Genomic DNA, 25807 nt, shown 5'->3' with positions numbered 1-25807 from the left:
AGATCCAGTGAATCATAGTATTGGTATCATGCTAGTCCTATCTTATACGAAGAGTAGGGCGTTTTGTTCTTGACTAGAAATGCCAAGTTGGATATAACAGTTAAAAAGCAGCAAACTCCAGAAAACCCCTCTAAGTTATTTTACAATTCATCGTGACCGTAGTCATCTTCGTCATCCTCCGTGGGAGGAGCAGAGCCATAAAGCTTGCTGGTGATGGGGTACGCCACGTTAGAGAGCTGCTCCTTCTGCTCCTCGAAGTCCTCGGTGGTGGCGGAGGCACCGTTCTCCTCAAGCCAGTCGGAAACTTCCTTGACAGCATCCAAGATGGTCTGCTTGTCATCCTCATCAATCTGGCCACCAAGGCCGTTCTCGTCGTTGACCTGGTTCTTGAGGCTGAAGGCATAGTTCTCCAACCCGTTGCGGGCCTCAATCTTGGCCTTGATGGCCTTGTCCTCTTCAGCAAACTGCTCAGCCTCAGCAACCATGCGGTCGATTTCCTCCTGTGATAGGCGACCCTTGTCGTTGTTGATGGTGATGGATTCGGCCTTGCCGGTGCCCTTGTCGCTAGCGCTGACCTTAAGGATACCATTGGCATCAAGGTCGAAAGAGACCTCAATCTGAGGGACACCGCGAGGAGCCGGGGGAATGCCAGTAAGCTCGAACTTGCCAAGTAGGTTGTTGTCCTTGGTGAGGGAACGCTCACCCTCGACTGTGATGAGTTAGTAACTAGCGCCGCGTGAGTTAGAACTCAGAAAACTTACAAACTTGGATGAGGACGGTGGGCTGGTTATCAGCGGCAGTCGAGAAGATCTGGGACTTGCGAGTGGGGATAACAGTGTTGCGGGGAATGAGCTTGGTCATGACACCACCAGTGGTTTCGATACCAAGAGTAAGAGGGTTGACGTCCATGAGAACAACGCCATCAGTACCCTCCTCGCCAGAAAGAACACCACCCTGAACAGCGGCACCGAAAGCGACAGCCTCGTCAGGGTTGATACCCTTGCTGGCCTTCTTGCCGTTGAAGAACTCCTCAAGAATAGACTGAACCTTGGGGATACGAGTGGAGCCACCAACAAGAACAATGTCGTCGACCTCAGACTTGGAGACCTTGGCGTCCTTGAGCACCTGCTCAACGGGCTTCAGGGTCTTTTTGAAAAGGTCCATGTTCAGTTCCTCGAACTTGGCGCGGGTCAGAGTCTCGGAGAAGTCCTCGCCATTGTGGAAAGCTTCAATTTCAATGCGGGTAGACATCTGCGAGGACAGAGTACGCTTGGCCTTCTCGACTTCGCGTTTGAGCTTACCCATGGCCTTCAGGTCCTTGGTAACATCGACGTTGTTCTTTTTGTTGTACTGCTTGACAAAGTAGTCCATGACCCGGTGGTCGAAATCTTCACCACCAAGGTGAGTGTCACCAGCGGTAGCCAAGACCTCGAAAACACCGTCGTCGATAGAGAGGAGAGAGACATCAAAAGTACCACCACCAAGATCGTAGACGATAACCTGGCGTTCAGTGCCGGTCTTGTCCAAACCATAGGCGATCGCGGCGGCGGTGGGTTCGTTGACAACACGGAGGATGTTCAAGCCGGCAATGGTGCCAGCGTCCTTGGTGGCCTGTCTCTGGGCGTCGTTAAAGTAGGCGGGGACAGTAACAACGGCGTGTGTGACCTTCTTGCCAAGGTAGCCCTCGGCGATATCCTTCATCTTACCAAGGACCATGGCGGAAACCTCCTCGGGACTCAGAAGCTTGGGGCTCTGGTTGACATCAACCTTGACAAAAGGCTTGCCATCCTTGTTCACAACCTTGAAGGGGAAGTTCTTGATATCGCGCTGGACATCCTTGTCATCGTACCTGCGACCAATCATTCGCCTAGATCGAGTCAGTCCTCAATACCAGCCTGCATGCAAGGCAGGAAAAACTCACTTGATGTCAAAGATAGTCCTCGTGGGATTGGCGGCGTATTGGTTCTTCGCGGCGTCACCGACCAGACGCTCCTCATCGGTGAAGGCGACGTAGGACGGAGTGATACGGTTTCCTTGGTCGTTAACGAGAATCTCGACTTTTCCGTTCTGCATCACACCGACGCAACTGCATTTCGTTAGTTCCTTCAACTAAGAAGATTCGAGCAAGCCACATACGAGTAGGTTGTTCCCAGATCAATACCAATGACAGTTCCATAGTTCTCCTGAACGGAAGAATCATCGTCCTGAGCGTGTGCGGATCCGAAGAAAGCCAGGGGCGCAATGAAGACGAGGAGAAGGTAGAATATAGTAGTCCAAGCGGCAAACGGCTTGGCCGCGCCGCGACCTGATGTGCGCGCCATGTCGAATATGTTCTGTCAAACTTCTGAAGACAATGTGGCCTAAAGCCCCAGCTCCAAAATGAAAAGGCACAAGAGAGAAAAGGGAAAAGAGACTTAAAAGCAGTCCCAACCGCTATGTGAGAGGAAGGGGAGCACGAATCGAAGAGGGTGGAGGGAGGGAGATTGTTGGAAAGAAAGAAGAAAGAAGGGGACGTGAGAAGCTCTTCTTGTACTATTGAGGCGAGCGGCGAGAAACAATATAGGTGGCTTCAAAAGTGAAAATGAAGGGACAGCGACCACTTCTCGATCTGTGATTGGCCGCCACAGTCAGGCGGTCTAAGAAGTTGATCGAATCTGCCAGAAATGACTAACTCCAAACAGGATTAGTGTTCAATTCAGGCCCCAGGGTCCTAGGCTAATCCCGAACAGGGCTTGGTATTCTTGATCCAGGATAACTGGCCTGGCGATAGTTGAGTGGGCACGACTCGAATATTCGCTGAGTATGGGGCCAACGCGTTGATGCCACGGTTGCAAAAATTATGTTCTCTGGGAGAAGACACCTGTGAGCATCTCTATATTCGTTGTATTTGATCTATGTGTTCATTCCAGTAGCCCCGCCGCTATCGTTTCGCCACCCGCTCTCAAGACAATCCGAGTGGGTGCTTCGAGAGGCACAGCGTGGTCCATCTCAACAACGATGCGTGCAACAACCCCTGGCGGAACAATCTTCGGCTTCTTTTTTAGAACATTTCCTGACCCTTTGTCCAAAGTCGCCACTAATCGGCTGATTCGCCCGGGAACATGCAGCCTGCCTCGATGGATATCGACCATGCTGGGTAGTAGGTGGTCGAAAGCAAGTACTTTGCATGTAAACGAAGAAATGTTGGTGATGGGCGCGGATGCGTGGCATACAACATCACCAGAGCGGAGGTGAATCGGATCAATATTCGCTAGATTCAAGACCACATTCTGTCCAGCGACAGCCCATTCGCTCGGTTCTCCATCGACCTCGAGGCTTCGGATTGTTGCTGTTTCCCCACTCGGCATGGTATAGATTTGGTCACCGATCTGCAGACTGCCGGCATCGATTCGGCCAGATATTGAAAGAGGGTGCTGGATGCTACCCCGGAAGACGTCGCCGATTGTCATCCGCAGCGGTTTCTCGAGCGCATGCGAGTAAGCTTCCGTAGCCTCGAGTTCCTCGACTAGTGTGCCACCAGAGTACCAAGACACATTGGGGTCCTCGCTTCGTCTGGTGATGTTGTCCCCGCTGATACCAGAGCATGGTACGAACGAGATATTCTTGGTCTGGAACCCAGCTGTAATCAAGAATGCCGACACTTGCTGTTCGATTTCCTCAAACCGTTCCTGATTCCATTGAACGGTATCCATCTTGTTCACGGCAACAACAATTCTCTGGAGACCCATGCTCCTTACGAGTAAAGCGTGCTCCTTGGTTTGCCCCTTCAACCCTGACTCGTAGTTGCCTATGCTGGAATCGATGACCAGCACCGCAAAATCGGCCTGACTAGCCCCCGCAATCATGTTCGGAACAAAGTCCCTATGGCCGGGAGAGTCTAGAATCGTAAAGACCGTATTTTCTGTCTCGAATTTGCTTGCCGCGATATCGATGGTCACACCTCGCGCTCTTTCCTCTGACCCTTGATCTAACACCCACGCCAGAGCAAAAGATCCTTTGCCTATTTTCTCCGCTTCGCGCCGATACTTTTCCAGTGTTCGTTGGTCAACAGCCTTTAAATCAGCGAGCAATCGTCCCATCAGAGTGCTTTTCCCCGCATCGACATGACCTTTGTCAATCGTTAACTTGTAAATCAGGTCAAGGAAAATAGACGGTACTAACCGATGACAACAAAGTTCATGGCATTTTTCCGCTTCGACTTCTTGTACTCTGAGAGGACATCTAAATTTTTGCTCTTCACGTTTACCTTCTCGATAACGCTGAGGTTACCCATATCGCTGGCCAAACTTGCCTGGTCCTTCTTATCACCTTGCGGTTTTGAAGCAGGCTGTTTGGACTTGAAACCTGCAGATTCATTAGGGAAGAATCCTATATCTTACGCCGAATAGCCAAACCTTTAGCTGAACTTTGGGCGGTTAAAACGACATCGTCTGGACTCGGTCCTGCAAAGTCAAATGGTTCAGCTAGGTCTTGTCCATAGATCTTGATTAGATCCAGGGTGTTGGTATACAGGTGGCTGGGCTCGGTCATCTTGGGACGTGTATTTTCTCCAATAATAGTACTGGCGAATGTTGAAGGCGATGCGCGGATATTCATTGTTTGATGCTTCTCCTTCTGGTCTGCTTGTTCACTCTTTGCAGAGTGCTCCACTCCAATGACGATAGGCACAGTTTGCGGGCTTGGTTCGGGAGACTTCTTCTTTGGAGATAGAGATTGTCCGGAACCAAATCCTTTCTTCGAATCGTGTAGCGACGGTGAGGTATCAGATTGCTTGGCCTGTTTGATGGAAAGTCTCTCTCGCAGGGATAGTGAAGGCCCCTTAGAGTCGTTCATAGATGGCTCGGTATTGTTGCCAGTGGCTGGGGATGGCGACGGGGCCTTCTCTCCCTCTTTCTTCTTGCGCGCAGCGGCCAGAGCAGCCAGTTTAGACATCTTCCCCCCACCACTCTCTGGTGCCCCGCCTAACAGTCCGATTCGTGGATACAATGGTTCAACGAGAAAATCCGCTTTCCGGTGAGTAGGTACGTTGAGCCAGGGAGAGTCGCGAAAGAATTCCGCAGCAGAAAAGTGCGCCGGTTGCGGTGATATCGTGGTAGGAGGAATAGGATATCCTGGGACCAAGAACAGCTTGTTAGAATATGTTCAAGCTTTCCAGCAACGTCAGTTTAGTCGAGTAACAACGACGACGATAGCCCAGAGCGGGAACTCGACATACCTACTACTGCTATATTCACCGAGCCAAACACCAAAGCAATGTCGCAGCCGACCCGAGCCCAACCACACAAGGATATAAAATCACCACATAATTGGCCAAGGTTGCTTACCGGTAGTAGTCACTTTTGCCTTTCCCGTCAAAACAGCAGTCGGTTTCTTCTTCTCCGCCTCCTTCGTCTTCTTGCCTACACCAGCAACCGCAATTAGTACAAAAACCCTCACTCTACTGTGTATGGTTTCATGACCTACCCCTCAAATAGTTCACCGACTTTTCCACATCATTATAGTAGTGCCACAAGGCCTCCTGAGCCTCGTCCCGAGTTGCGCTCACAGACGGTGTTCCAGCAGCCAACTGACTCAGTACCTCGCGGGTACACTCTTCAAGAAACTCCTTTTCCTCAGGATCCTGGGAGTCGTAGCCATCGTCATATTCGTCATAGTCATCATCATCGTAGCTCACAGCCTTCACGCGGTGTCGCGACATGGTAGGACTCGTGTTTTCGCTGTGTCTGACTCAGGGAATGGCGGGGTAAGAGGTGTGCACTCTTCGATTGTGCCGGAGACGAAAGGGAGAAAGAAGATCAGTGAATTGTGTGGTAGGTATCTGAAAGTAGAGTGATGAAGGACTGTCAGTGTTGACCAGAGCCGAGACCCTGTTCGTGTTCCTGGTGAGAGTTTGCTTCCGGGCTGTTGTGAGCAGTCGTGGAAGCTGAAATTCACCACGTCATTCCCCACCATGGCAGCTCCGCCGCGCTTGGGCAGCCAGGGCTAAATGATAGCAAACGACAGCTACGATTTATATACTTAAAAGGTTAAGATGGTTTAATGATATTCTTATTTCTTTCTATCGTCCAAGCTGCCTCTGAAGTCCTGCCACGCAACCAAAGGAGGCAAGTCAGACTCAAAAATCCACTCGTCGTTCACATAACTTAGATCATATGGGGTAAACACTTCCGTTCAACTCATGAAAGCGTGAGGGCCGGTCATTTCAATGGACTGCCACCAAAAAACTCTCCTGATCCAGGTCCAGAAAATGTCCCGTTACTCGGCGTCAAGGCAATTGACCGTCGGAAGGCCTGCCGTGGAGTCGCGGGCGCACTGGCGGCGGAAGCAGCTGCAGCCCCAACTTCAGGCGTGCTAGGTGTATTTCGACCACTGTTATTCTGCATGGTCACTGCAGTTCCAGGCCTGGAAAGAACTGTGGCTGCGCCATTGCGAGGCGGTGGCCTGAAGCCCAGCTTCGACCCCTCGCGGAAGATTTCTTCCAACATCTGATTAACGATTCCTGCGTCCTCGTACTCTTGGAACTTTTTCCACAGGCGGAGGGCCATGCGGGCGTCCTCTATAGAGTCATGTCCCTCATTGTTTTCCGCTGGCTCTTCTTGGATGTATTCCTTAAACACAGCCCATGCCAAATAGCGAAGACTGAGCCGTCGGTTCTTGCCAGGATGGAAGAACAAGTATTGTGTATCCACTGTCTGCTTCTTAGGGACTTGGATGTTGATCTTGCGGAAATCAGACGCCAAGCCATGGCCGACAAATATGCAACCGAGGTTAAGAAGCAACCACAGTTTTTTGTAGGCAACTTTCAGTGGGACGATGTTGTGTGGACTGGTCCTCGGATCCAAGTCACCGGGTTTGATACCCGAGTATTGCGTTACATAGTCAACAATCGGCTCTTTGACAGAGATGTAATCGTCAATAAACGGGGCTCCTTCTCGGACTCCCGAACCTCGAAGCACAGACACCCTCGCAAGTCCACTCTTATTTGGCCGCACGATTTCCTGGGACCCGTCAGCTTTGACGTTGATCTCCGCTTTCTCGAGATCGACGAATTCTGTATCGAGGGCAACCGGAGTTCCAGGACTCGGCTTTTCATCATCAGAAAGCATAATACGCGACTCGACAGGGCGACCATTACTGTATCACCAGATTAGCATCAGAGAAACGAGACTTTGTGATGGTAGAAAATGACTGACTTCATCGACCAATCGCGGAAAAGCAGAGTGGTGTCCAGTAAGCTCTTCCATGAATCATCCACGACATGCCGAGCGTCTTTCACTTGGAATGCCAATACGCATGGCGATTTCCAAGGTTGATTGAAAAGTAGAGCTTCGTCTTTATCCACCTCTGTGACTAAGAAATCATTGAACAGGTGCCATCTGCTCCTGATCTCCTGCTCACGAGAGGAAATGGACACATTGATAAATGAGACTAGGTGGGCCTTCTGATGTTCTGGTATGTCGATTTCCGCAACCAGGCCAACCAGTTCGTATACTATCAGTCCAGGCATCTTCCCTTGGATGCGCATTCTCAAATCTTCTCCTTCGAAGCAATGTATCTGACCCTTGTCCAGGGCGATTCCAATCTCCTCTGGAAGCCAGCCCGGAATAGTCCAAAGACGTCGGCATATCGGATTGTTCACTGCTGCATTGATCATCATGACGAGTGGCATGCGATGTGCTGCTTTTCTGATAACAACCTGTTGATATCGCCGGCAATAGTTGCACCACCCACGGTTCTGTGCCTCTCGTTCAATACTAGCTCTCAGAATGCTAGAGAACCGGTAATTGGAGTTTCTACGAGCTTGCTTTATATCGACCGACGGATAAACCAGCTCGTTAACAAGAGTGTTACCAGGCCTTGCAATTTCATTCTGGCAGAACATGCATCGAATAGATTCCGTGGCTAAGGTTGTCAGTCTGACATCGAGATCATCTGAGTTTGGGAGAATTTTCCGATAGTCCTGAGCAATTTGTCCAAGGAAAAATCTGTTTACAGCCTGGATAGCTGCCGAGAGCGACTTGTTAGTGAGGTTCTCTTCTAGCAACCCCAGATTCGAGGCTTCGCGGAAGCCACTGAAGGTTTTGAGCAGATTAGTAGCCTGGCAGTTTTGACCGTTGGCTTTCTCTAGCATATCAAAGAGATATCCCATTTCGCAAAGCAGACAACTTTCTGCTATACAAGAAGTCGCAGCGTGGTGAAGAGCGACGTTACGTATTAGCGGGATGAACTTGAGGAGCTGGAGGAGGGAGTTGGTAAAGGAATTGGCGATATGGGTTTCCAATCCGGAGAAAGTAGTTTGATTATAGAACCTAGACCATCATAAAATCAGCTGTGTATGTAGTTGAAGTATGCTGGCCTCTTACCTGAAATCGAAATCGTCCACGCCGAATCTACTATACTTGATTTCGACGTTGCTGTACTTGAGGAGTGGGTCATCTTCTGGTTCTCCGCTAATCCTTGCTCCAGCGAGGGCATCGGCGGTGTCGCTGATAGGACCATCCGGCTTCACTTTGTTTTGCTCTCTTGCCTTTTCGCTCAAGAACTTCGGCGCAATAAGGGCGGGTTCGGATGTTGCTAAGGCACGAGTGTTCTCAACTTGATATCTTCGAGTTTTTTTCGGGTTTGCGGCATATTGCCCAATCTCTCCAGAACGAAGGTAAGGAACGATCGACGGATCTATCGGAGCTGGAGGACTTCCCACTTCGAATACAAGATGACTAGGCCATGCGGAGAACAGTCGCTCATGGTAATACGGCATCCCAATCATATTTAATGGCGTCTCGGGCGACCAGTCAAGGGGCGGAGGCCGTGGAGTGACATCAGCGAATTCGACCTCCTTGCTCATTTCGTTGAAGTGGATCTTTGCCGGAGAACCCCAGAGTTGAAGCGAGCTATCTGCATCATTGATGGCCAGCGCTTCTCCAGATGGCGAAACTTCAATGCCCAGCATGAAGGTAACGGTCGCTGGTCGAACAAAAAAAGCATTTGGGTTCATCAAGTCAACGACCTGAAGGTGACCGTTCTGCGAAGCCACGAAACCCGTTGTTTGTAGCTTCGGGTGCATGCGCACATATGCTGCTCCGGCGTGAAAAGGGATAGGGGGTAACGGAGATAGAGTTTTCAGATCATACACGTTCGCCAGCGGATCGACTATTGGAGAGCCGACATGCCTGGCGGAAAATCCGCAAGTAACCAGAAGATCATTTCGAGCATCCATGTCGTTGATCGCCGCTCCGTGCGCCTTCCAAGATTTCACAATACTGAAGTCATTCAAGCTTAGTGCATTGACAGATCCCAAATCCGTCGCAGCACACAGGTATCGACTTTTCTTCATAATGACATAGTGGTGATCCGTCCGTAGCTTGTCGATGATTATCCCTTTATCGATATCAATTGTAAACATCGATTTCTGGCACCCTGCAACTATTATCCGGTTCGTTTGAGCTGTAAAGCTCATACATCGGAGGTCGGCAAAGTCATCGTGGGTGACATGCCATTGTGTGAGACCGCGTCTTGTAATCATATGTACACTCTTCGACGAAAGTGATATGACACCCCTCTCGTGGAATAATATTTGTCGTACAGGGCCATCGGCGACAGGATGGGCTCGAACGGATGTATACCTCTGGAGTTCAGAGCCATAGAAGGACGTAATTCGGCCCTAGATGAACGGCGGCAGTCAGCAAGTTTCGAAAAGCAACGCTCTGCGACTTGACGAACATATTCATTTCCGGCCCACAGAAGTTCTGACACATCGTCGAAAGCAATTGTCGTGGCTATTGTTGGCAGCGCGTGCGGATTCGGAGGGGGCAGCGGAATGCGCAATAGTTCTACCCAGTCTCGCTCCATGGCATCCGACGCTCTGGGGCCCAGATCCCAGGCGAGTCTCTGCCTCAGTACGTAAATACGCCCTCAGTGCGACCGTTTAGATGATTGTTTGATTCTGCCCATCTGGATATCGGGCAAAAGCAGGCATCGTCAAGTGGGCGGGTGCGGGGGAGGATGCAGAGAAGTAATCGCGTTGACAGACTGCTGATGGGTGGGACAGTGAGTGTCGTTATTGGCTTCCAGTAAATATGCTCGCTCACGGTTTGCAGTGATTTTCGAGAAGGAGAGATCTATTATTCGCGCCGCCCTCACTTCAAGAAAGGCACAAGGCAGTTGCAGAGGAACTAGTGCCGAGATACGGTCACATGACTGTGGGGGACCTCTCTTGCCAATGATCTTCGCCGATCTCACACTTCTACCAGACCACCAACTACCTTTCGAGATGAATATGTCAAGGGCAACTACCCTGGTATCTCGTTCTTCTAGACACGGGATTACCCAGTCTAACTCGAAAGGCTGTTTTGCTTATGTACTCACAAACCTCTCAAGTCAGCCTACTGAAGTACCACCCAGGATTACTCGGCTGATACTACTACTACTAGTAGTAGTACCTATGATGCTGACTTTTCGATATCATGATGTCTTCGTCAGTATCAATAGAGGATATAGGAGCCAACGTGCTGCCTTCCCCTGCAGATGAGAACAAGCGCCTTCTCTATATGACCACGTACAAGCTGGACGCCATTTGCTCCCTCAAATCAGAATTCATGAATTTTTGGCGCCATCAAGGATAGAAAGAAGAGGAATTACTAATATCCGTACTTTGGTCATGGTCGCTCCTTCCTTCTATGTCAAACTCAAGGCGGCCGCGGACGAGGAAGGTGCTACCTATGGGCTCCCGTCCTGAGTCGAGCAGCACAGTCACAACTCGTCTATTTTCGCTCTCGTCAGATCCGACTGAGCTTACATTGTCTGCTGTTGTCTGTATTTTGGAATATAGTAGATATCCAGGTGATTAGTTGTTCAACTATCTGCTACCCAGAAATGCCTCTAATTATTGAAGTATCGTCATGGAGGACGGAGTAAGGCAGTAGCAGGTTAAGACTATCCAGCCTTTGGTAAAGAGGAGTACTGAATAGACACTACATAAACACTACATAGTCTTCCATTTCAGGCTTAAGAAAGTATTGAATGAATACAATGGCAAAGGTCTGCGCAGGAGAGTGCTGAAGATAGTAACAATAGATACATAGGTATAGCATAAAGATCTGGCCTGATTCACTACCAAATCATCAAGCCTCCGGTAAAAGACTTCGAAGAGATAAGCCACAGAAACGGTCGAATGATTGGCCGACGGCCAGCGTTCAGCGGATGCGGGAAAATGCGACACCCTACTGGTAGAACGAGGCTGGGTTCTGATTTGCTTGTGGGGGTTGGTAAGCCTGGTAACTGCCAGGCCCGGGGCTCACAGAAGGGTACGGTGCTGGGTTCGGTGCGCCTGGAACTGGAGGCGGTTGCTGCATTGGTGGGGGAGGGTGGGTGATAGGGGACGCGGGATAGGGCGGTTGTGCTGGGTTCACGTGGTTCATACCACTCGCTGGCTTGTGTGGATGGTCGGGAGGATAGACGTTAGACGAGAATTCTGGCGGTGCCGTTTGTTGTGGTGGCTGTTGCGGATATTGCGGCTGTCCTGCCCCCTGTGGTCCTGGAGGGTATTGTACCCGCTCGACAGGAGAGTCGTAAATCGATGTACCCAGTTCTTGTGGGTGGTCATAGGTCGATTCGGGGCGGTGATGAACTGGCTGGTACGAGTCTGGTGGAGCTTGCTGCTGTGGCGGCTGCTGCTGTTGCTGCTGTTGATACTGCGCTGCTGGAGGTGTGTGGCCTGGACCGGGTGATTGCGTAGTGGGTGGGTAGTAAGAAGAATTGGGCTGGTTGTCTAGTCAAGAGTTAGACGGCAGGTGTAAGAGATTAATCAGTCGCACATACCTGGTGGACGAGGGCTGAAGTATCTTTGAGGGTCATGCTGGGGTTGCGGTGGACCCTGAGTAAGACCTGCGGGTGCTCCAGATCCAGGGTATGGATACTGGGATTGGCCCGGGTGGGGATATTGGGGCTGCGCGCGATGTGACATAGAGGCTTCCAGGAGAGACTCATAATCTCTTCGCGCCTTGATGAACTTCTCGTTCAGTTGAGTGAACTCATCTGTGCAGGTGTGAGTCGCGGGAACCCAAATTGGAGCAGGAAGATACCATACCCTTTTTCTGCGAATACTTTCCGATAAGCTCAATCAACTTTGGACGAATAGCCAGCGTGGAATGGTACAGGGCCGTGATTTCCTCATTGTCCTGAACATTCAAATCTGAGTTTCGAGTGCTCAAAAGAGTCAACAGCTTCTCAACGTTCTTTATCTGGCCGAATACATCCGATTCCATTTGAGCTTCGCGCTGAAGCTCTTCAACGGTAGGGTCGGGAAGCTTCTCGACATAGTTAAGAGGGAAGATTCCATTCTGGCCCCTCAAGGAGCCCTTCCACCAATCTTTATACACAGACTCGAGTACGGCAATGACATCTCCCTTTCGAAACTGCAGTTCCCCAGGTTCTGAGGGTTGGAAATCGTAAAGGGCTCGAACTCTAGAAACAGTAGCAGCTGAGGTACCCGATGGCACCGGTCCGGATGTCGCGGCCTGTGTCTGATTCGGCGGTGCTGACATCGAACCACTACTCTCAGCTTGTGGTTCCTGGGCGACAGCGGGCTTCTCTCTGATCGAAAGGGCAAGCGCCATTTGCAACTCCTCCTCTTCTTTCTGACGATCAACATCAGTGATTTCCCGCTTTCCAGGTTTCGACGGAGGTTGTAGGTTAGGATCTGTTCAGTAAACTATAAGCTTCCGGCAGATGACTGAAAGATAGATACCTACTTTGAGTCTTCAACTTCATATAAGCTTGCTCCATGATCCCGAAATCCGGGTTGCTGGCAAACATTTCTGTCCATTCTTGCATGCGCTCCAGAATCTTGGACTTCACTTGCTGGTGAGTATTCTGAGTCAAACCAAGTTAGCGATAATTCGCATGAATCAGGGCACGGTAATTACCCGGTCAGCAGCGAGACGCAGGAGCGCATCGGTAAAGCTCCTTGACGCTAGTTCGCGATGTATCTTCGGTCCACTATTCTGGGCTAGCGCATTCGCAAGCTGGATGAAATCAGTCTTCGTTCGGCGCGGTGAACACAGGTCGGGCGACGAACTTCCAAAGTATAGAGCTGCACATTAGCATTTCGGTGTGCAAGCCGTTTTATCAAAGCAGCAACTGCATCTTTCGCCCTATAACCGACGCGGGTTTAGCTTGGGAAGCTTGATTGCGTCACAGGGAATCGGTTCTAGGGAAAACCTACCCAGAATCTTCAGCCGCGACCTTATCGCACACATCCTATAGACCGAGAACTGTGTCAGATTCCTCATTCTTTGTTTGGCTCCGAAATGGGTAGGTGTTGACGTCGGGGCCGGTCTCTTCATACAAGAATATATTCCCAGTTCTCGGAGGTCAAATTTTCGTCCGTTGCTTTAGCTATTGTGGAGAACAAGCGTCAGTCATACCGTTTGAAAACATATGTACAGGAGATCAATCGAATAAGGCGATATACCAACTGCATCGTCGAGGGCATTCTGCTGCGCGCGGAACATTGCTGCGTCCTTAAGCTCTCCTATCTAGGCAGCAAGGCTGTTGATGGGAATAGAGAAAGTTCTTTCTGTTGATTAGATACTGCCAAAGATGCTGAAAACCAATGGGTTTGATCGCTCGGAGCGGGATCAGCTGGCAGCAAGCTGCGTGGATATGGAGCTCAGGCTGCTCGGCGAATGCTCGGTGCGGGGGAATGAGAAGCTCGCTGTCTTTGGTCGAATGGCTGATGGGAGGACTTTGCGGGGGAAATTAGGAGACCACGGATACGTGGCGCTTTCAGAAGCAGATAGACAGGTTTAATCAGAGAAAGCAGGAGATTACAGAGGTACCTGAAGAATGGCTGGAACCTGATTCTAAGAGAGTGACGACGATGAATGATGGTTCGCGGGCGGAAACCAGTCGCTCCCGCTTATTCAGCCGCAGGGCGCAACCTGTGCCCCATACCTACTATACTACTAGTCGGACTCCAGTCGTCCTCGTTAGCCCTCGATATAGCTCTCTTTTCTAAGTCCACTCCTCCAACTTCTATTCCTCAAACTCAAGTGACGCGCTTCACAGCCAGATCGGCGGGTACCTGCCATCACTGCTGAAGTAAAATGATCAAATGTAGTTGTGGTACGCTATTCCTCCATGACTTCGTTGGCTCCGATGATAACGTGATAAAATGCCCACGCACGAAGTGGCAACCAACCCAGAAAACACTCCGTTCTTCCCTCAGGTACTTGTATTCTTTCCACGTTAACAGTACCAGGGGACTACTACTAGTGCTAGTAATGGAGCTCTAATAGCATATGGAAGGGTTCAGTGTTGGTACTGGTACCTAGTCATGCAGCCCCTCACAGCTAGAGTGTTCGTGCGAGAATAGTAATTATATATTTCATGGAAGGCCCATACATTTTTATTAACAGCCATCAGAGATAGTTGAGGAATTGTTCTGCAGCTCACCAAGGGGTAATAATAGACTCTAGTAGAGCACGATAGAGGCAACATCATGCGAATCTGCAGCCTAATAGCCAGCGCCATGGGCACGGAGAGCATGGATGGAGTCCCGAGGAATATGCAAAACGCCGACGAGCAAATATTGATGGGGATATACTAAACATAGCGATAAGGTGCACCATCAAGTCATTGCTATCTATCATATTTTAGCTTGAGAACAACCGAAGAACCTGTAACGGATAGATAGGAACATCGTAAGGCACTGCCAGGGATATCATAATCTGGCAAAATAGAATATCGGGATTAATGGGTATCTGAAGGATAGAGTAGACATCGACATATAAAGACGCCAACGGCGAAAGATTTAGACACCGCCCTTCTGGGCTTTCTCCTGCGCTCTGCTGATTCGTGCAGCCTTGACGAGGGGCGAAAGATGATTGAGAGGCGCGCAAACGTTCATAAAGGGATGCTACTTGATGATTAGCAATGAACTCCCTCGAGACGGCAAGACATAAATACCTTCAAAAGGTCATGGGCGGACGCTCGTTTCTCGGGATCCACCCGGAGCGCAAACTGAAGGAAGTCTCTGAATACCGGTGATAGATTATGTTCGTCTTTGATCTTGGGCGTGCCGTTCGTGGCAATCAGATACAACGCTCGTAGCGGCGATTCAGTGAGGTACGGAGGCTCTCCCTCGATCATCTCAATGGCCATGATGCCCAAACTCCAGATGTCCACCTTGCGGCCATACTCTTTCCTTGTCACGACCTCAGGGGCCATCCAATATGGTGTACCGACCATGGTGTTTCGCTTGTTTTGCGAATCGTTGATTTGGGCACAGAAACCAAAATCGGCTGTGGATTGTTAGTTTCAAGAGGTAAACATGTTTTGATTGCCGAAAACGTACTCAGCTTGATGTTTCCATCCAATGAGAGAAGAATGTTATCCGACTTGATGTCACGATGGATCACACCTTTTGAGTGAAGATGCTGCAAGCCGTTGAGTGTCTGACAGAAGCAGATTAGCACAAGGACAGTATCGAACTAGCTATCAGCAGCCTACCTCTCTGCAAACGGCAGCAATTTGGCCCTCGCTCATGATGTTGAAAGTAACAACATCAGTCAGACTTCCACCCTCCATGTACTCCATGACCACCCACAGATCCTGATTGTGAAGGTAGCTGTCCCGGAAATTCACGATGTTCTTATGCTTGCTATCTTTCATGACTAGAATCTCGTTGATGATTAGATCCTTCTTGGGCTGGAGATCCAGGTTCATTTGTTTGATAGCAACACAGTTGTTTGTGTTGGTTTCATAGGCGGTGAAAACGCCACCAGATGCACCCTGGCCAATTTTGTTGAGGTTGTAGTAAAGCTTCGTAGGGTCTCCAGGTGTACAAATAGCAAGCAGCCGCGCTCTAACATCCATGGCATTACTCTGTCGGGCCCGCTGGCGGGGGCGGGCTGCGGGTGCCGCGCGGGAAGCTTGCACCAGGGCAGCATCTTCAGTCGAAGGGGCATGTGGTGGAGGGACCGGCTGCGCGACCGGCTTCTGCTCCATTCGAGGGGAAGACTGCTGCTGCTGGCGTTGGCTGCGACTCCGTTCAAGCTGTTTGTTGGCAAGAGCTTGTTGAGCCGCAGCCATTGCGTGTTCTTGTTGCTGCTGGTATTGATTTGGAGTGACCGCGCCCCATGTTGGCTGGGAACCGTTTGTCTTGGAGTTGGATCGGCTGCGCTGGGGCTCTGATGGCAAGGGCTCCGTCTCAGGGATTGGAGGTGTGCTAAACTGGGGGCTCTGAGTTTCTAGAACTGGCTTGGTAACAATTGCGGAGTAGGCATTCGTAGTAGGAGGTTGCGGTGCAGGCCGACTAGGAACCAGATTGGCGGGAGTTGGCGGCTTCGGGGGGGCTCGGTTAGGTACAAGCGTTCCCAAAGGTGGAGACATCGCCTGAGCGGCGCTTCTGGGAATTGGAGGCGGAGCTCGTGGGTTCTCAAAACTGCCCTCGTGGTTTTGCGGGAATCGAGGGCTGTTGGGCGGGGATGTTCGTTGAGCGCCATATGCCGGGGACCCCGCTGGCTGGGATACTGGACTAGAGGTGGTCTGATGCTGGGGATAGGCGTGGTCAAATTTGTGCCAAACTTCATCGTCGCCTCGTGCGTTCTTCTCATAGAATCTCATGATATCAACCATTGTTTGTGGGTGCTCTTCCTGCTCCTTCTGGGTGATACCGCTTTCCTGCAGTAACCGCTGCCATTCTTTGGGTAGGCCGGTAAACTGGCCTGTCTGGTTGTCGTAGCCAACATGGGTGACGTGAACCGGGTTTTCGGGAGCGGAGATTTTGATACCACGAGGAGAGCCTAGCATGCTATTGACAAAGCTAGAAAAGCTACTCTTCTTACTCCTGCCGGTCCCGGCTGGCTTTGTTGTATTGCCCTCATCGGAGAAACGCTTTGTATTCGTCGGGCGGTCATTGCTGGTGGTACTCGGAAACGCCTCCATGCGGGGATGATGGAGAGTGGTGAAGCTAGCTGATTGTCTCAGAGCTCGTGAATTCGGGGCGGTTTGCGACCGGAAAGTCGGGGGTTTTTCGACGAACTTCTCGTTATAACTCCTATCGGACTCGGCAGTATTTTCCTCCAAGGCACTTAACATACCCCGTGAATCAAACGGGGCGCCAATTAATTCATCTGAGCTCTGGTCGTTTAAAGAAAGCCGTCCAAAGTAGGGAGGGCGTTGTCTGGTGGGGTTCTGGCTGCTGTGATAATATCCCGTTTCGCTGCTCGCAAGGACCGGAGATGCTCCTGCGCTGTTCTGGTCGAGTGAGGAAGACGAGGAACCGTAGGCGTTTGACCTAGTTCGTAGATGTTCCCGGCTGCCAGCGGCAGAAGAGCGGGGATATACAGGCGCGGAGGGGTGCCGTTTTAATGACGTGGTGCTCTGCTGGCTGTTGGGGGGGCGCGAGGCGTAACCAGGAGGATCCTTATGGAGTTTGCTTGATGTCCGGCGGAATTTTAAGGATGAAAATGTATCGTGATTCATGGCGCGCGAATTTTAGGGGGGGTGGAGGGGAAGGACAGGTCGACCGATTGGAGACAAGGTGACTGGGCTCACCAGCTTGATTGGAGGGAGGAGGGAAGCCACCGGGTGAGGCGGTGCGCTCTGGCGGTCCCTTCCAGCCGGTTGGGCGACAAGTGGTCAACGAGGTGGGTGTTCTGGGGTGATACTGTGCGGTAAGATGGCCAGCTCCGACAGGTCGACGGTCGGGGATGCAGGCAGAGCCAAATTGGCGACGCAAGGGAGGTTTGGCACTGGGCAGTACTAGTACTTGCGAGTGGGAAAGGAGCTGCCGCGGGCGACCGTCGCGAACAAAAAGCCGGCGGCTAGCACGTGGAGAACCACTGCTGGCTCAGCGAAGAGAGAAGCCTCCAGCAAGTGAGGAGGCCGGAAAAAGAGAGCAGTGTCTGCTTCCAATAATGCCATCAAAAATTGACAGCAATTGAGAGGAATCAATTATGCAGGAGGCTGCAGACAACCGACAGCTCAGCACACAGATCTGCAGTCCAGGAAAAAGCAATGCGACACGGAAGAAAGAGAGAGGCAGTCGCCAGAGGGTGCAGCGGCGAGGAGACGGCCGGGAATAAGAATCATGGAGATGCCCTGGAGCGGGTGTGGACTTCAAAAGGAGAATCCTTCTACTCCTTCGTCGACCGGAGGCTGGACCGGACGGACGACAAGCGAGTGCCAGAACGGTTGATTTGAGGATACGCTCTGGGGCCAGAGCCACTTGTCAGAAACGCCTGGCTTGAACCTTGGTTTGATTGTTGACCCTGGCTGGCCCTGGGTTCCGTGGATGGTAGCCTTTGTTTTCTCTCCTCTTATTTTGCTTATTATGAGTATTATAAGGTGTCTTCGTCTTTGTTGCGCAAGCTTTTGGGGTGGCCTCCCTCAACTCCAGGGCTCTGTCGAGGGAGAGGGAAGTAGTACTTTTGTGAAAGACGTCATTGGCCCCGTCTCAGATCCATCCTGGTTGAGTCGTCGACCAGGAGTTGCATGGGTTCTGGACACATCGAGAAGCCGAAAATTATCCTCTGCAGATACTGAGACGGAGTTTCGAGTTTCGCGTTTCGTGATATCATTTTGGGTGAACCGCCATGGAAGCTTTGGCATCAAAATCGGAAACGTTAATCGGCTCCTTAATTTCGAGGCGACGGCAGAGATGAAGTTTCAACTTTCAAATTGAACCTCCTCGAATCAGTCTGCTAGCGCTATTGGCAAGGCGGGGCTGGCTTCAAGTTCTACATACTGTACATAAGTGTAAGCCCAACGTCCGCTCCACACCCTCACCAATTCTCAACAATGGCACTCGAATTCATTTTCAATGATTCTGCCACATCACTCGCGGATATCAAGGCAACCTGGGATAATCAACAACCCTCGATTGTCTCCCCGGTGTATCAAAGATGACACCAGCGCCATCATTCGCTCCAACATACATGACACTGGCCAGTCTACTATGACGTGTTCCAAGAGATGGTGCTCCAGATATTGGCAGTTGACGGCATCCTGTATGATTCTGCAGGAACAGCTCTTATTTTCTAGCCATTGTCAGCGTGACTGTGATCCGGAAGAGCGGGTGAACCTCGCCTTCAAGTATCTAGCCGATCAGAAACGAGTCACGCTTTTCCACGGCGCGTTTCTATTAACAATCTGAGAGCTATTAGATCTGACTTGTCCGCTGGGTACCCTGGGTACTACAGCAGACAGCGCAATCCCTTTTACCAAAAGGGCTAGAATGTAGGCTTAAGACTGCCTAACCCGGCTGTCCCGACAGCCGTTACAGCCCTGTGCCGGTGTCGTGCAATAATAGTATCAAGAGTTGGACTGGAAGAATGATCTCATATGTAAATAGATCCCGAAACCGTCTGTTGTTACCAAAATATATATACCCATCGTGGAACACGCATAAAGTTTTTGTGAGTTGTGCTGTTGGACACCCGATGCGAGTTTGGTTATTACCAGAGATGTAGTGTGCCCAGGGTTTTCAAGCTGTATCGCTATAATGCACCTCTCCAATATGACGGACCTTCCATGTCTGTCGAGCTTGTTCTCGAAGAGCGTGTTTCTTGCAATGCTTGGCGCTATAAGAGCTCCGCCTACGATGTACATAAGTTTCGAATGAAGCGAAGGGTTCGAGCGGCACAATTTGGCACAGCCGCAAGACCTCGACTCGGAGGCGACGAAATATTTCTCCGATAGTATGAACGGTCTTGAGAAGAACCAACCACGTGTCCCTGAAGACAAAATCGATGAAAGACCACAAGACTTTATATCTCAACAAAATCTGCCATGCGCGACACAAGGTATTGCAGGCTCGCATAGTATTTTCAAGGACCAGTTTATTCCGAATGTTGGAAGGAAAATCTCGCCATCTAATGCTTGGCCCGTTATCTTGAATTAGTGATCGGCAGCATGCTTCTTTCTCGCCTTTGGGCTATCTACTTCGAGAAAGGATATGAACAGGATAGAGACTAGATAGCAAATTCAATGTAGCCATTGGAAATAGTCGCCTCGAGAAGGTAATTGAGAGTCTCGAGATTCGAGACGACACTCACGAGCACAACGTGGGTCGTCGAATGTCTCCTTCACTGCCTCTCATTGTTGAGGACGGTAACTACTGAACACCTGAGATGATCATACTCGACAGCATTGAAGGACCAAAAACAAAGGCATCTCAATTGATTAACTTTAGCAGAATAGGTTGCAATTGAGCGACAGCATCAGCCGTGAGGCTCCATTCAAAGCGTGCGTCTCGGCTCCGCCGTCCTCCAATGGCACAGTCGAGCTCCCCCGGTCTTCCCACTTCGACCATTGAACATTCAGGCTTTCTGTCCTCCTCCGTCCTCGTTCCCATCATCATCATCGCCTGTCTTCTAATTCACACCTCACTTCACCCTCCCCCCTTGGCCCTCTTCTCCCCTCCTCTCCCTCTTCTTCTCTCTGCTGCCTCCCCCCTCAGCCTTCAATTTCCTTTCATCTCCTTCTCTCTCTGCGTGCTCTTCATGCAGTAGCACCTTTTTTCCTTTGAGCCCGTGCAATATCAATTCATCTTTTCTGTCCCCTCCTCCCCTTTTCTGCAATTGGGGGCTTATTTGCATTTCATATAATTGCAAATTTGAAGCCTGCCGGGTCTGTTCAGGTTCAGCAGACAATTTAGCGACTTGTTTATCAACCCCGTTTTGGTACACAGTTTGCCCTCCGGTACGTCCGAGGCTCCGCTTCCTATCTGCAATTATCTGTTTACCTCTGACTTCTGAACGGGTAGTGTGATACGTAAACATCCGAACTCTTATTCCGGGTATAGACGCCTCGACCGTTACGAACAATCCAACGCCGTGCCGTCACCATGTCTTCTGAACCCGTTGTGAATGGCAGTGCCAAGTCCCGGGCAGCACTGCTCGAAGAGCAACATGCTCGAGATGAGGCGCACAATGTTACTGTGGAAGATGTTGTGGATGAAGACGACGTCTTGCATCCTCCCCCCTCTGCTCCGGTTACCAGCGACTCTCCCTCCCCCGCACAGGTACCGACGCCCGCAGCAACCACTGCGCCAGTGAATTCAAAGCCTGCCTCGGCCAAGGCTCCCACCTTGGACGTACAATCGGAGGAACTCTTCCCTGCTCTGGGAAGTGGTCCGAAGTCGAAGGCACCTGCTGCCTCCGCCTGGGGTGCCAGAGGCCCCTCTGCCGCCGCCGCCGTCGCCAATGGCGTGCCCAGTGGTGCATCGACAGGTATGTCTATCCCAAGAATCGCCCATTGTTTAGAATCGCTTTATGTGATAAGCATCTTCTAACGAACTTTGCTCTAGCCGACGTGCCTAGGATCATGTCTCTACCTGGAAAACACATGGAACAGCTCCGACTTGCGCCTTCACAAATGCTCCAGAGGGGTCAACTGAAGAAGCCGCTCCGGGACATCCTTCGCGATATTTCGAAACGCTCAAAGGCTAATGTTGATATGCGAGGTGGGCCCGGAGGGTCCATCATCTTCGAGGGTAAGGGCTCAGTGGATGCGGTTCGGCAAGCTCTGAAACAAGTGGCCCAGCAGGTTGGTTCCAAGGTATGCTTTCCGTCCAAGTAGCTTGTATGCCATCAGACTAACCCAACGCCAGCAATCGGTCCGTGTCCCAATTCCCACCTCCGCCCGTCCTCACATCATCGGCCGACAAGGCGCTGTCGTCCAAGACATTCAGCAGCGAACAGGAGCGCGCGTCCAGGTTCCACGTGCGGAAGACCCAACTGGAGATGATGACGAGGACAATGACACCATTGATGTTCTGATCGAGGGCGATGCTGTTGCTGCTGAGATGGCCCGGCGCGAAATTGAGGCTATTGTCAAGGAGCGTGCGTCGAACATGAACTTGCGCCTGAAATCAATCCCGCCGGAATTCTTCCCCTTCATCGCGGGTCCTCACAATGCAAGCCTGAGAAACATTGAAGAGCGAACCAAGGCTCAGATTCACATCCCTCGCTACGATACATGGCAAAGCCAGCCTCCGCCGCAGGAAGCCGAGCCTGGCCACGTCCAGTTTGCACCAGTTTCTGATAGGCATATCCTCATTTCTGGAGAGCGCACTGCGACACAGGAAGCTCGTGCAGAGATTGAGAAGATTGCTGCCGATCTGCAGCGTCAACTTACCCTACGGCAACTCGCAATCAACCGGGGTCAGCACCAATTCATCCTGGGTGATAATGCTAATGCACTACATGAATTCCTTGCGGAAACTGGATGCGCTATTGTGCTTCCCCCCTCATCAGACGAGACCGAGTTCCTAACCGTCACCGGCCCGCTGCAGCGCATTGAAGATGGAATTAACCGAGCAATGGATCTCGCCACGAGCATGCAGATGGCAAGCATCGACCTCTCCCGCCAGCACGCCAATGCTCCTCTCGGGCCACATGTTCATGCGCGCGCTCTTACTCGCTACCTACACCAACGACAAATCATCAAGGAACTTGAAAACATGTACGATTCCCGGATTGCTCTGTCTCCCGCTTCAGATGGGCCGGTCACCTGGGAGGTCTACTCAAGGGATGGCAAGAACACGATTCGTGCGCGCTCCGATATCCTGAATCTCGTCGCAGCTCACCCTCCGGCCAGACTCCGGCACCTGACCGTTGACCCTTACTTCTACCCTTACCTCCGCTCCCGTAGCATTCCTCAGTTGCGGTCTGAATACGGTGTCTATGTCCTTATTCCTGAAGAGGTCGACTGCCCGGATGTTGTGCTCGTCTACGAAGGACCCTCTGCGAACTCTCCTCAGCTAGAGATTCCACGCCAAAGGCCATCCCCCACCGACCTTGCGTCATTTGAGAAAGCTCTCCAAGAGGCGCAAGAGTATCTGTTGAATGCTCTCGGTAGCCAAGATGACATCGTGGAGCAGGCTGTACCGATTCCCAGCAAGTATCAAGAGAAGGTACGGAAGTTCATCGCTCGGGAACAAGAGGCGAAGGGCGAAGACCAGATTCCTGTCCGCGCTCTTATTGGAGGTGGACCAAGCCGAAATGGCGGCGGAGCCACTCCTTACAGTGAGGTTTCATTGCGCGGCCCTTCCCGCCTCGTTGGGGAACTTGCAGCCAAACTCCAGGAGTTCGTTGTTGACCAAGAGAAAGATGATCTTGAGAGGGGTTACACCACTTCCTTTGACTTCCCCAAGAAGTTTGCAAACCTCCTTATCGGGAAGAGGGGTGAAAATATCAATAAGCTTCGTGACGAATTTGACGTTGATATCAAGGTGGAGGATGGAAAGGTGGAGGTCAAGGGACCCAAGGCCAAAGCAGATGCTGCAAAGACTAGGATTATCAACCTCGGCAAAAAATTTGAGGATGAGACGACTCACATCTTGAAGGTCCCCGCTCAGTATCACCGCGAGTTGATCGGGCAGAAGGGCAGTCAGGTCAACCGACTCCAAGACCGCTACTCTGTTCGCGTCCAGTTCCCTAGAGCTGTGATCGCCAGCGACGAGCAGTCTGTTGCGGACACTTCCAGCGAAACCGGCAGCGTGAGACCTCAACGGTTCCAGCAGGCTGCCGACGAGGTGATTGTCAAGGGACCCAGTAAGGGCGCAGACGCTGCACGTGATGAAATCTTGAGCTTGTTGCAGTGGGTTGTGGACCACTCCCACTCAGCCACGGTGTCTGTTGCACAGGGCCAGATTCCTTCGCTTATTGGCCAGCGTGGGCGTGAGATGGATAAACTTCGGGCTGACACTGGTGCTCAAATTGATGTGCCAGGAGTCAACGATGCGCCAGACGCCTCTGGCCGCGTTGAGATCAAGATCAAGGGCACCAAGAAGCAGGTGGAAGAGGCGAGGAAGGTCTTGCTGAAGCGCTCGAGCGAATTTGATGCTACGGTTACCAAGTCGATCGAGGTTGACAAGAAGTATCACAAGTCCTTGATTGGTGGCGGCGGTAAGTGTCCTTGAACTCTTATAGAGTGATATCGCTAATCGTACATAGGTGCAAACATTCGTAAGATTGTTGCTGAAGCCGGTGGTCCGACCGACTCGAGTGCATCCCGACTTGTTAAGTTCCCGCGTCCCGAGAGCAACGAAACCACTATCAGACTCGAAGGCGACGGCGAGGTCGTGGACAAGATCATTGCTTCTATTGAGCAGTTCGTGAAGGAGCGCGAAGACCAGGTTGTTGTCAACGTTGAGATCCCTGCCGTGCAGCACCGTCTTCTTATTGGCCGTGGGGGAGACATCCGACGAGGCATTGAGTCCCAGTTCAACATCACGCTGGACATTCCTCGACAAGGTTCTGGACGCGCCGATGTCAAGCTGAAGGGACCTAGCACCGCTGTCGCGGAGGCAAAGGAACATATACTGGCTATGCTCAAGGATCAGCAGGGCGTGAGCGTTGATGTTCCAAGGCATCTGCACCATGCCATCGCTGACAATGGATCATTCTTCCGCCGTCTTCGCAACGACTACCAGGTGACGGTGGATCACGCTGGCCAGCAAGTCCCAGCCAAGCCCACATTGGACGACTCGCGGGCGACTGCCAACGGAGCATCTTCCCTGCCATTGATTACGGATGAACCCAGCGAGGCGCTGGACGCTCACTCTTGGAAGGTGGTTGACAACAGCCCTGCGCCCAGCGATCCCAATGAACCGGCCACAATTCCATGGGTACTGGCTGGGTCCGGCGACAATGTTGCCAAGGCCAAGGCTGCACTGGAGAAGGCCATCAACACTGCCTCCCAGCAATCCGCTACGGGATACCTCATCCTCCCCGACCCAAAGACGTATCGCTTCGTTGTCGGCCAGGGTGGTAGCCAGATCAACTCGATTCGCAAGCAGACAGGCTGCCGAATCAACGTGCCAAAAGACCAGGCTAAAGGCGAAGCGATCGAAATCAAGGGTAGCAAGGAGAGTTTAGACAAGGCTAAAGATTTGATTTTGGAGGCTGTTCGTGCCGGCTTGAACGGCAACGCCAGGTAATGACCCTCACTGCCATCGAGAAAGAAAGAAAGGGGAAACCACAGGTAAAAACAAAATACCTTGAAGAATATACAAGATATCTTGCTTATTTTTTCTTCTTCCTCTTCTTTTCGCCTCTATTTCTTGACTTGTATTGCTGCTTGTTTTCATCAAAAGAATGTGTTACTTTCTCCTACTACCTGAGCATCCTGGCGATTCTGCCTTTGAATATTTTACCTATACATTATTGGCTATTTAGATAATCGACAGAACCTCTCCTCCTTCATAATTGCCTGACTAAATAGTCAGCTCACACTCCTACAGAGGAGACAAGGCTAACCACCTACGTCCAACCTTGCGAGCAATCCGTGTTGCCGATTTACAACTCGTAAGACACTACTGTACTGCCTCGGGCACTTCACATGGGCATTACTGGCACTACCACAGTCTGTATTCTCCGCATGGCATAACTCTACACCCCGCACATGTTTGGAGCTACATCCACACCACGAAATAAACCTTTTTCCAGAATTTTTCTCCTCCGTGTTCTCATTGGGAACTCTGTCGGGATTTCCCGGTTCATTTTCCAAGATTTTCGGAAATCCACCACACATAGGAAGGGTTGAGCGAGGCAATTGAGGTACACAGGCAACCCCAGCGTCTGACATGTGCTGCTGACACTCTCGTCCTGCGCAACCCTGGACTCCGTGGATCGCTGAGGGGTTGACTATGTTCCGGGGTCGGTCACGCCATCTCATGCCTAGTCCCAGCAGCACTTGGGCCTTGAGGTGTTTGTGAGGGGACGAGCCATGCGTACTCTGGTACTGAGCGATGGAATATGGCTCATCTCATTGAATGTGGTGGATGCGGATTGAATAC

General features: G+C 51.2%; 7 protein-coding genes across 7 annotated transcripts; 1 reads left to right on the top strand and 6 right to left on the bottom strand.

Annotated features, from left to right (window-relative positions):
- Position 1: 1 nt before the first annotated feature.
- Positions 2-2589, bottom strand: bipA (Hsp70 family ATPase KAR2). The gene is made up of 4 exons (XM_071037958.1): positions 2137-2589; positions 1922-2086; positions 762-1867; positions 2-709 (listed from the first exon to the last, which is right to left on the bottom strand). Exons 1-4 carry the CDS (start codon positions 2319-2321, stop codon positions 141-143), a joined length of 2025 nt encoding a protein of 674 aa, XP_070905420.1. The 5' UTR covers positions 2322-2589; the 3' UTR covers positions 2-140.
- An 83-nt stretch (positions 2590-2672) lies between these two features.
- Positions 2673-5954, bottom strand: BJX68DRAFT_222273 (putative translation elongation factor EF-1 subunit). The gene is made up of 5 exons (XM_071037957.1): positions 5464-5954; positions 5325-5399; positions 4395-5111; positions 4162-4344; positions 2673-4108 (listed from the first exon to the last, which is right to left on the bottom strand). Exons 1-5 carry the CDS (start codon positions 5696-5698, stop codon positions 2901-2903), a joined length of 2418 nt encoding a protein of 805 aa, XP_070905419.1. The 5' UTR covers positions 5699-5954; the 3' UTR covers positions 2673-2900.
- A 79-nt stretch (positions 5955-6033) lies between these two features.
- pan2n2 (poly(A)-specific ribonuclease) lies at positions 6034-10131 on the bottom strand. The gene is made up of 4 exons (XM_071037956.1): positions 9721-10131; positions 8364-9661; positions 7194-8309; positions 6034-7134 (listed from the first exon to the last, which is right to left on the bottom strand). The coding sequence occupies exons 1-4, from the start codon at positions 9847-9849 to the stop codon at positions 6198-6200; spliced, it is 3480 nt and encodes a 1159-aa protein (XP_070905418.1). The 5' UTR covers positions 9850-10131; the 3' UTR covers positions 6034-6197.
- Positions 10132-10797: 666 nt separating this feature from the next.
- Positions 10798-13590, bottom strand: BJX68DRAFT_2174 (ESCRT-0 subunit protein HSE1). Its single transcript, XM_071037840.1, has 9 exons — positions 13472-13590; positions 13346-13395; positions 13223-13257; positions 13076-13151; positions 12924-13022; positions 12750-12870; positions 12086-12697; positions 11818-12033; positions 10798-11767 (listed from the first exon to the last, which is right to left on the bottom strand). The coding sequence occupies exons 1-9, from the start codon at positions 13509-13511 to the stop codon at positions 11220-11222; spliced, it is 1797 nt and encodes a 598-aa protein (XP_070905417.1). The 5' UTR covers positions 13512-13590; the 3' UTR covers positions 10798-11219.
- Positions 13591-14679: 1089 nt separating this feature from the next.
- Positions 14680-17600, bottom strand: pakA (mitogen-activated protein kinase kinase kinase kinase STE20). Its single transcript, XM_071037746.1, has 4 exons — positions 15511-17600; positions 15356-15455; positions 14968-15302; positions 14680-14917 (listed from the first exon to the last, which is right to left on the bottom strand). Exons 1-4 carry the CDS (start codon positions 17485-17487, stop codon positions 14813-14815), a joined length of 2517 nt encoding a protein of 838 aa, XP_070905416.1. The 5' UTR covers positions 17488-17600; the 3' UTR covers positions 14680-14812.
- A 3052-nt stretch (positions 17601-20652) lies between these two features.
- Positions 20653-25217, top strand: BJX68DRAFT_2057 (putative RNA binding effector protein Scp160). The gene is made up of 5 exons (XM_071037638.1): positions 20653-20706; positions 20771-21236; positions 21314-21564; positions 21617-23915; positions 23964-25217. Exons 2-5 carry the CDS (start codon positions 20852-20854, stop codon positions 24947-24949), a joined length of 3921 nt encoding a protein of 1306 aa, XP_070905415.1. The 5' UTR covers positions 20653-20706; positions 20771-20851; the 3' UTR covers positions 24950-25217.
- BJX68DRAFT_2027 (uncharacterized protein) lies at positions 25065-25803 on the bottom strand. The gene is made up of 2 exons (XM_071037579.1): positions 25276-25803; positions 25065-25221 (listed from the first exon to the last, which is right to left on the bottom strand). Exons 1-2 carry the CDS (start codon positions 25684-25686, stop codon positions 25180-25182), a joined length of 453 nt encoding a protein of 150 aa, XP_070905414.1. The 5' UTR covers positions 25687-25803; the 3' UTR covers positions 25065-25179.
- Between the last annotated feature and the right edge of the window lie 4 nt (positions 25804-25807).

This window comes from Aspergillus pseudodeflectus (assembly GCF_044049435.1).
Source record: "Aspergillus pseudodeflectus strain CBS 756.74 chromosome Unknown BJX68scaffold_1, whole genome shotgun sequence".
NCBI lineage: Eukaryota > Fungi > Ascomycota > Eurotiomycetes > Eurotiales > Aspergillaceae > Aspergillus > Aspergillus pseudodeflectus.
This window is presented reverse-complemented; position numbering and strand designations above follow the sequence as displayed.